We start from the raw sequence: 10,468 nt of genomic DNA, 5'->3' as shown, positions 1-10,468 counted from the left end.
GAGGCACCAGAGGTTGCAAAAAAGGATGCCGCAAGCCGACAGCAACCTAGTAGCCAATCCCGAGAGCCAAGGGAGCGCTCCGGACAGGTTAGGAAGTGCGCATGCGTCTACCGCTCAGTGCCCCGGGAGGGGCGGAGCTAGGGGGCGGTCAATGAGCATGCGCACACCGCGCTGAGAGGTGGGGGAGGGCCGTCCGTGTGTGTCTGTGTTGTTGTTCCGCGGCAGCGGCGGCGGCGGTAAGATGGCTGCTCACGGGGGCTCCGCGGCGTCCTCGGCGCTGAAGGGGTTAATTCAGCAGTTTACCGCCATCACCGGTAAGAGACGCGGTTACCGGAAGGTGGAGAGTGGGGTCCGGAGCGGGCGGCGGGTCTGCCCGGGGCTTCTTACCTTCATACCTTTCTCCCTCGGGCTTTACTCAAAGCTCCCGTCCTCCCTCCTGTGGAAGAGGCGACGACGGCTTTGGGGTCTCCGGGTTCAGGCGGGAGACAGCCCCCATGCTCCCCACATTTTCCTTCAGGATGCCTTTGCCGTGTAGAGGGGAATCCCTCATCCCCAACCAGCCCAGACCTGACTAATAATGGACGAGCCCATCGGTCCCCGCCGGCCCGGAGACCTGGGGGCGGGAGGGATGGGGGGCCGCACCCGGGCCACCGCCCTCCTGCTCTTCCTTCATCTTCTCGTCTCTGTTCAGCTCTGGGGTGGTATTCATCCTCTCACTCCGCTTTCCGTTTCTCCCCGGCCGGGTCATTCTCCCCCTAGTCCTGGCCTGCCCTTCCCCTCTCCGGGCCCCTCGGAGCCATCGCTGTGGCCCTGGCGTGTTCGGGCCCTCCCGCCTTAACGGCAGGGCTCCTGGGTTCGGCAGCGCCTTATAGATCCCGGGAGATCGGTGGCTGCAAAGGGGGGCTGCTGAGAAGTGCCTTACGATACGGGGTTCCAGTAGATGAATGGGGGACCCCTCTCCAAAGCTCAAGTGTGGAATGATCCTGAGTAGTGCTTCCCACCTCCCTATAATAAAATTATAAAGACTGAGACGATGGCGCCTGGGCCTCCCGCTACTAAAATGAGAATGGCGGTAGAAACTTCTCAGAGAGAAAATCTGTTTCTGGGTGTCAGTATCCTTCAAATCGTAGGCCTAGGTTTTTCTTTTCCTTTGAACCCCTGGAAGGGCACACGCAGATTGTCTAACCGCCTGGAGGAAAGGCCCTAAGCCATTCTATGAATTCTCAGGTTTGTTTCTCTCTGGTGGTGCTGAACTTTTTTTGCATGAGTTATTAGAGGGCGGAGCAAATGATGAAGTTCTCTGTGGAGTGATTTGAGAGAAGAGTACTCCATGTGCCAGAGTGTGATTTTGCCGTTCTAGTTTGTCATTTTGAAAGGAGGTCAGAGTGTTAGCTCCCTCCCCTAGCAGAATCTATACATTATCGGATAATTTGTTAGTTGCAGAGAATGTTTTCTCTCTTAATGCTCTTAAGAGTTTGTCGTGGAGGCTCTGGCTAAGTAAAATTTCAACCGTTACAGGTTGGAGGCTAGTTATCGTTTTATAATTACAGCTGGGTTTAGTGTCTCGTCTGCAATTTTTAACTCGATGGTTGATGGCGTTGTTATATACCTTGTGTACATACATATCACGCCAAAGTTGGTAAAGTAAAATTTGTAAATAAAATTGGAGTGGGGAATGGAATGATGATTTTCATCTTAATATTTTAAACTATTATATATATAGTGCATTTTCCATTACCCAGTCAAACTACTGTTATGGGGGAAATTAGAAAATAATTATGAATATATGTTAATATTATTGCAATATGTTTGTGTAGTGAGTTAGATGCAGAGTGGATGTCATTAATAAACCCTTTTTTAGGTCTCCTAGAAGTGATTTCATTTAATGTCATTTATTTAATTTCCATTTCTTGTGATAATAACTTTAGAAACTCATTTTGCGTTAACCTCACATTATGTCTTCTAATGTAACATTTTTCTTAGATATAGACAAAATCCAAAATGGTGAGGTGAACTGACTCACTTAATTGCTTTTATTCTGTTTCTGCCTGCTAGTTTGCACTACTTGCTTCCTGGTCATAGATCTTTCTATTCCTAAATCAAGTTGGATTCTCCCAGTAGACATTGATATCTGAAAGTCTACAAAAGGGAAACAGTCTTTAATTGTTCTTAATGTCTTGTGAATTTTTATTAATAATTTTTTGAGATTATTTGAACAAGGTAGTGATTACCATTAGAAATATATAGTTAAACCCTACCAGCCCTTTTGAAATCAGAGCATAAGCTCTTAAACCTAAACAAAAACCAGGGTCACTATGGGTCAGACTGACTTGATGGCACTTAACAATAACAACACTGCCATTGAGTTGATTCTGTCTTATAGAGACCCTAAAGGACAAAGTAGAACCGTTCCTCAGGGTTTCTGAGACTGTAAATCTTTATAGGATTAGACAGTCTTACCTTTCTCCCAGGGACTCCTCGTGTGGTGTGTGCTGTGGGTTAATGCACCAGACTGCAAAGCCGTTAGCTGCAAGGTTGGTGGTTCAAGCTCACCAGCTGCTCCTTGGAAACCCTATACAGGGTTGCCATGGGTCAGAAATGATTTGATGGCACTTAACAACAACAAACCTTTCTCCCATAGAGTGGCTGGTGGGTTTGTACCACTGACTTTGTGGTTAGCAGCCTATGGCTTATCCCACAGTGCTACCAGGACTTGTATAAGCTCCTTTGTTGCTGTTAAGGGCTGTTGAGTTGGATCTGACTCATAGTGACCTAGGGGTGGTTGTTGTTATAAGTGCCATCAAGTCATTTCCATCACATAGAGACCCTATATAGGGTTTTTGAGAAGCAGCTGGTGAACTTGAACCACTGGCCTTACGGTTCAAACCAACTTTATAGTCCATCGCATTAACCCACAGCACCACACCAGGATTCCATAGAAGGGGATTGGGGTGGGGAACCTTTTTCCTGCCAAAATTTGTAACTTCATTCATGTGCCATACAAAATTATCAACTTAAAAATTAGCCTGCTATATTTGGTCAAAGGAGCTCTGGTAGCATAGTGGTTATGAATCGGGCTACTAATCTCATGGTTAGCAATTAGAAACTCCCAGCTGTTCCATGGGAGAAAGATGAGGCTTATTGCTCCCGTAAATATTTACAGCCTCGGAAACCCTGTACAGGGTCGCTATGAGTTGGAACCGATTCCACGGCACATAACAACAAGAAGGTTGGCAGTTCAAGCTCACCAGTTGCTCCTTGGAAACCCTATTCAGGGTTGCTATGGGTTGGAACTGACTCGATGGCACTTAACAACAACAACAAGCACTTAGCAGCAACAAATGTGTTGATGTGGTGCTGTGGGCTAATGCGTCAGACTGCAAAATCGTGTAAACTGCAAGGTTCGAGCTCACCAGCTCCTCTTTGGAAACCCTATACAGGGTTGCTGTGGATTGGGATCAACCCGATGGATGGTACGTAACAACAACATTGTGATGGCAAGGAGCTCTGATCTGGTAGCGTAGTGGTTACGAGTTATACTACTAATATCAAGGTTAGCTAGTTTGAAACTACCAGCAGTTCCACAGGAGAAAGATGAGGCTTTCTGCTCCTGTGAAGATTTACAGCCTTGGAAACCCTATAAGGGTCACTGTGAGTTGAAACCGATTCCATGGCACACCACCACCTCCACCAATGTGATGGTGCTATGAATTGGAACCGACTAGATGGCTTAACAACATCAAATGTGATGGCTTGAGTCCTGATGTGGTGCAATGGGTTAATGCGCTGGACTGCAAGGTCGGTGGTTCAAGCTCACCAGTTGCTCCTTGGAAACTGTACACAGGATCAGAACTGACTCAACGGCACTTAAAAACAACAATGTGATGGCTGGAGTGCTGGTGTGGTGCTGTGGGTTAATGTGCTGGATTGCAGACTGCAAAGTTGATTTGAACCACAAGATCAGCAGTTCAAGCTCATCAGCCGCTCCTTAGAAACCCTGTACAGGGTAGCTGTGGGTTGGAACTAACTCAATGGCACTTAACAATGTGATAGCTGGAACTGTGGTGTTTGCTTTGGCAGGGCCCGATCAAATGATTTTGTGGGCCTTATGGAGTCCTGGTGTGGCGCTGTAGGGTAATGCATTAGACTTCAAAGTCGTTTGAACTGCCAAGTTGGTGGTTCAAGCTCACCACTTGCTCCTTGGAAATCCTATACAGGGTCTTTATGGGTCAGAATCGACACGATGACACTTAATAACAACAAATATGGCCGCTAGGCTGGATGTACCCCATTCCTACTGTATAGTTTTCAGAGGAGTGGCTGTTGGGTTTGAACTGCTGACCTTGTGGTTAGCAGTTCTGTGCTTATCCTATAGCACCACACCAGAATAGTCTAATCCATTCAGCAATGAATTTTTTTAAAAGTACGTTTTTATTATAAGCACTTATTACAGTTTGAAATGCATGTGAAGAGAGAGAACCCAAGATTTATTTTCACATATCTTTAAAAGTAAATTTTGGGATTATTTCTATTCACATATGTTTTAAACTGTAGTATTTAATGATTTTTCAAAAACTATCTATTTATTAATTGCTGCATGAATTAGACTGGCCTTAAGAGCTATGTTCCAATTTCAAAAAAGTTACCTAGAAGCTCAGTATCCTGATAGAAGCAACTCACCTTCAGAAATGTTGTAAATCTTAACTTTTCTATGAGATTTAGAAATAGAAGAAAAAGTTGAAAGATTTCTTAGTATATCTTAATTTTCACTAAATAGAACAAATTTCTTTTTATACAAATGTAGTATGTGTGCATGAAGTAATGAATCTGACTTTTTAATTGTTAAAAAGGTGATACCATGGTAAACATGAAATGAGTTTGAAAAAAGGGGGAAATTGTCTGTATAATAGAGAAAGTACAATGTTTAGTAGAAGACTATTACATTAACCCAAGAAAGATACTGGTATCTTGAAATAAGTTAATGGCAAAGGAGTGGACTCTAAAAGATAGGGAAGAAGTTGGAGGAGTCAAAATTGAATTTAGAAATTCTATTTTGAGCATATAGTTATATAATTTATAGAGATTAGGGGATATTACAAGAGGAGTCCTGGCGTGGTGCCTTAGGATAAGTACTAGACTGCTAACTGCAAGCTTGGTGGTTCTGACCCAACTCTTTGGAATCCCTATACAGGATTCTATGAGTCGGAACCAGCTCAATGGCATTTAACAACAACATGAGGTTTTGGGGAAAGATGATTAGTTCTACTTTTGGGTAAACTAAGTGGCTATCATTGGGACTTCCAAATGGAGCTGTTCAGTGAACAAATGATTATGAGTCTGGAATGAAGAGTGAGGTCTGAAGAGCTATATTCATGGTATTTGAGAATACAAAAGTGAATGGTTTCTTGAATTGAGAGTATAGTATGAAAAAAGAACAGGTTCTGGTACCCAAAGCTAAAGAAACAACAATATCTGAGTATAAATAAAGTACAGAGAAAACTGCAAAGAAACCAAAGATGTAGGAGAAAAACTAGGAGAGAGTAATAGAACCTCAAATGTCAATAATAGAGTGATATCTCAAATGTTGTTGTTCCAACTCATAGCAACCCTGTATTTGGTTTTTGAGGTGCAGCTGGTGGGTTTGAACTGCCAGCCTGTGGCTAGCAGTCCAGTGCTTATCCTACAGTGCCACATGTCTTAAATATTACCCCCAAAAAGCCAAACCTTTCGCCAGTAAATAGATTTGAACTCATAGTATAACTCTATAATGCAAAATAGAACTGCTCTATAGGGTTTCTAAAAGGAGCTCTGGTAGCATAGTGGTTATGAGTCAAGCTGATAATTCATGGTCAGCAGCTCAAAACTACTAATGGTTCCACCCGAGAAAGATGAGGCTCTCTGCTCCCTTGAAGATTTACAGCCTCAGAAACCCTATACAGTGGCGCTATGAGTCAGAACCGACTCCAGGACACATAAACACCACCACTACCATAAAATTTCTAAAGGAGCCCTGGTGACACAGTGGGTTACAAGTTGGGCTGCAAACCACAAAAGTCAGCAGTTTGAATCTTACCAGATGCTCCTCGGGAGAAAGATGAAGCTTTCTGCTCCTGTAAAGATTTACAGCCTCAGAAACTCTATGCAGGGTTGCTGTGAGTTGGAACCTACTCCATGGGCACACAAGCACCACCATCATAGGGTTTCTAAGACTAAATATTTAATTTATGGTTTGGGTGAAAGCTTACAGAGCAAATTAGTTTTCCATTCAACAATTTATACACTTTTAAAATAATATTAGTTGCATTGCCAGCATTGTAACACCACTCTTCCTGTTTCTTCCCTGGGTTCTCTGTTTCCATTCTTCCTTCAGTTTTTGGGCAAATGTTACCCTTTAGGTCTGGTATGATTGATTGTTCTGAGGAATATGTACCTCATGCGTGTTACTGTTCACTTTATTGACCCATCTGTTTTGCTGCAAGGCGATCAATCCCCAGGGGTGGGTTCAATTCCAGGCTTGTAGGGTGACTAAGGGTCACAGTGTTCGGGGATCCCACCAGTCTACCAGACTAGGTAGTAAGTCTGGTCTTTTTTGTGATTTTGAATTTTTACCCCATTCTACCCAGGACCTTCTGTGGTCTAGATCAAGTGTTCAGCATTGGTAGCTGGGCACCATCTAGTTCTTCTGGTCCCAGGGTAGTGGAGACTGTGGTTAATGTGGTCCATTAGCATTTTGCACTGATTGTTTCATTGAGTCTTTTATTTTCTTAACTTCTCTTTCCTGCAGATAGGGAGGGACTGATTGTTGTCTCTTAAATGACTGTTAATTGACTCTGCTGTCCCCTGAGACTGTGGTCCTAAGCTCCCAAGAGGCTACAAATCTTGAAAGAAATAGACTGCCTGCTACCTTTCTCCCATCGAGCCAAACTTTCAGTTAGTAGTCAAGCACTTAGCCACTGTACTACCAGGGCAACTTAAACTCAAACCAAACCCACTGTTTTCTAGTGGATTCTGACTCATAGTGACCCTATAGGACATGGTAGAGCTCCATAGGGTTTCTGAGGCAGTAAATCTTAACAAAAGCAGACTTTCTTATTTTTCTCCCCTTGGAGCAACTAGTGGGTTCAAACCACCCACCTTTCAGTTAGCAGCCCAGTGTTTAACCCACTGTGCCACCAGGACTCCTTCATGGCTTTTTGTTATTGTTGTGTGCTATCAGTTAGTTCTGACTCATAGCCACCCTGTATAGATTTCTTTGGCTATTTCTCACATGATGAACACTGGTGTTCTTTCCAGTTTGGGAAGATTATAATAAAGGTGCTAACAAGAGTCATGTACAAGAGTGTGAGTGTATCAATTGCCTTCAATAAATACTTAGGAATGGAATTACTGGATCATGTAATAGGTATATGTTTAATTTTATAAGTGTTTTCCAAAGTGGCAGTATTATTTTGTATTTTCATCAACATTGTATAGTGCTCCAGTTGCTCTGCATTCTTGTTAAGAATTTGGTATTGTAATAAAAATTTTTTAAAAAGTCATCTAATAGGTGTGCAGTGGTACCTCATTGTGATTTAATTTTCATTTCCCTAGTGACTAAATTGACATCTACATATCTCCTTTCAAACCTCAATTTATAATTATTAGAGTGAACAAACATGAATTTACTCTATCAAATTAAATGCTTACACTGGAATTTCTATTTTTATGTCATCATGGACCAGTAATATAGATAGTTGGCCTGAGGGCCACAGTTTGGATGTAACACTAGTCTAGGTGATAGCAGAACAGGAATTAAAAATTAGAACTCTGTCTTTATTCTCAGGCTCATGTATTTTCCACCATATCACTACTCCTACTGCTATATCTTTTTGTTGATCCAACAAATACTAACTTTGTTTATTTAGTTCCTAACTTAATAATTTAATCTCCCTTGTATTTACTATTTTTATTTTTAATGTTTTCTGTTCTTGAATACTTAAAAACTCTAGAATGAGAAACTGAAGAGGTAAAATGGATTTGTTGTTTTTAAGTGCCATCAAGTCAGTTCCAACTCATAGCGACTCTGGGGTTTCTAAGGAGTGACTTGGTGAGCTTGAACCGCTGGCCTTGAAGTTCAGTGAATTAACCCTCAGTGCCACAGCAAGACTATTTAATGGTGGTGGTTGTTGTAAAGTACTGTGGAGTCGGTTGGAACTCATACTGTCCCTGCACAGGGTTTCTGAGGCTGTAAATCTTTATAGGAGCAGAATGCTTCATTTTTCTCCCGCAGAACAGCTGGTAGTTTCGAACTGCCGACCTTCAGGTTAGTCCGATTCGTAACCAGTACACTACCAGAGCTCTTTTGGTTATGTGCTGTGGAGTTGGTTCCGACTCACAGCAACACTAGATAGGGTTTCCGAGGCGATAAATCTTTACTGGAGCACAAAGACTCATCTTTCTCCCCTGGAACAGCTGTAGTTTCGAACTACTGACAGTGAAGTTAGCAGCCCAATTTGTAACCAGTACGCGGATAGTTTGTTTTTTTTTAATCCTTATTATCTGTCATTGCTGTGGGAAGTATAGAATCAAAAAGTTACCTCTTTGCATTCCTATTGTTTCTGTGATCCTTTCATCTGGGATAAGAAGGCATTGCAGAGATTTCTTATTGCTATACTTTATTTTTGATGGTAGTGAAGAGATTGTCCTTATTTTGGCACTGAAAGTAGTCTAGAAAATAGGCATGTTGTTGTTGTTAAATGCCATAGAGTTGGTTCCAACTTGTAGCAAACCTTTATAGGGTTTCCAAAGCTTTTTAGACAGCAGAAAACCTCATCTTTCTCCCACGAAGCAGCTAGTCTTGAACTTCAGATCTGTAGTTAGCATACTAGTGCTATCCTGTGGAGCCACTGTGATCTCCGAAAATAGGCATGAAAGACTACTAAATTGTAGAATCTCTAAATTCTAACATTCAGTTGTAATAGAGACATGGGCTGCATTTTAATTTGCGTGACTGTTTCCTATCTTGTTATTAATGGAGAGAGGGTGTGAACTAGGGGATGTTGTTAAGTGCCTTCAAGTCGATTCCGACTCATAGAGACCCTGTATAGGATTTCTGAGGAGCGGTGGATGAGCTTGAATCACCTACCTTGCAATTCAAGTCGACTTTGCAGTCCATAGCCTTAACCACAAGCCTCAAGGAAATGACTAAATTGTGTGCCACAAACTTGGTTAATTAATGCCATTTGGTGCCAGATGGAAGGAACAAAAGATAACAGGATAAATGAAGAAACAGTGAGAAATTGAAATGGTAAAAAGTAGAAAGTAGTACTCTTGCTATAAATTATAGATTGCTGGGTTAAATTAATATATACCTTGCTCCTACCTACAAGTTAGAGTACTAGCATGGTGGAAGCTCTGGTAGCATAGTGGTTATGAATTGGGCTGCTAAACTCAAGGTTGACAGTTCGAAACTACCAGCTGTTCCATTCTGCAAGAGAAAGATGAGGTTTTCTGCTCCTGTAAAGATTTGCAGCCTGTGCAGGGTCACTATGAGTTGGAACCAATGCCACAGTACTTAACAACAACAACATCTTTGTTGTGAAGTCCTGCTGTGGCACTGTGGTTTAATGTGCTGGACTGCAAAATCAGTTTGAACCACAAGGTTAGCAATTCAAGCTCACCAGCTGTTCACTGGAAACCCTATTTTGGGTTTCCGATGATTGCTATGGGTTGGAACTGACTCAAGGACACGTAACAACAACAACAACAAATCTTTGTTGTAGAAGGTCTGTGCAGTGCATCTGCCTAGTGCACCATCTTGCTGAAAGTCTCCTTGTACATTTAAAAAAAAAAATCTTTAGTTCCATAGACCTATGAACTCTGAAGATTTTGGAATAATAACCTATCTATAATTTTACCAAAGGAGCCTTGGTGGTGCAGTGGTTAAGTGCTCAGCCACTGATAAAAAGGTTGGTGATTCAAAACCCATCTAGCAGTTATCTGGTGATGTGCTCTTAGAAATGGTGCAGCCTCAGTTTTCTAAGCCCCCTGTATCAGCTCTGGCTGCTCCTTAGCCACACTGGAATGCTATTTCCGTTGTTAACAAAGTTCTTTGGAACAGATCCCTTTCATGTACTATTCTTTATTCATAACATTTTATTTTTTTGTGTAATAGTTTTTTGATTTCTTCATTGTACTCTTGCATTAATGAGTATTTGACACTAGTGAAACACGTGTTCATAGTATCAGAGGAGTAAGGGAAAGAAAACTATGAGATGTTTTGCTCCGCTGTTTACTAGCAGGCAAAATGTGATTTTTCCATAGGCTATATATAAATATTCATACTTCATATTTCCAGTGTTCTTGTCACTTATGTATAACTGATTGTTGTTGTCTCATAGTGACCTTGTAGAGGGTCTCATAGTGACCCTGTATAGGGTTTCCAAGACTTTAAATCTTTGCCAGAGTAAAAACCTTCATCTTTCTCCTA

The 10,468-nt window shown here is 42.0% G+C and overlaps 1 protein-coding gene across 1 annotated transcript in view; it reads left to right on the top strand.

The window, feature by feature from the left end:
• The first annotated feature begins 241 nt into the window (after positions 1-241).
• Positions 242-10,468, top strand: part of UBXN7 (UBX domain protein 7) — a 68,908-nt gene continuing 58,681 nt past the window's right edge. The window contains exon 1 of the mRNA XM_006869392.1: positions 242-314. Coding sequence (XP_006869454.1) covers positions 242-314 — 73 coding nt within the window. The remainder of the gene's footprint in view (positions 315-10,468) is intronic.

Source organism: Chrysochloris asiatica, unplaced genomic scaffold, assembly GCF_000296735.1.
Source record: "Chrysochloris asiatica unplaced genomic scaffold, ChrAsi1.0 scaffold00130, whole genome shotgun sequence".
Lineage (NCBI taxonomy): Eukaryota > Metazoa > Chordata > Mammalia > Afrosoricida > Chrysochloridae > Chrysochloris > Chrysochloris asiatica.
This window is presented reverse-complemented; position numbering and strand designations above follow the sequence as displayed.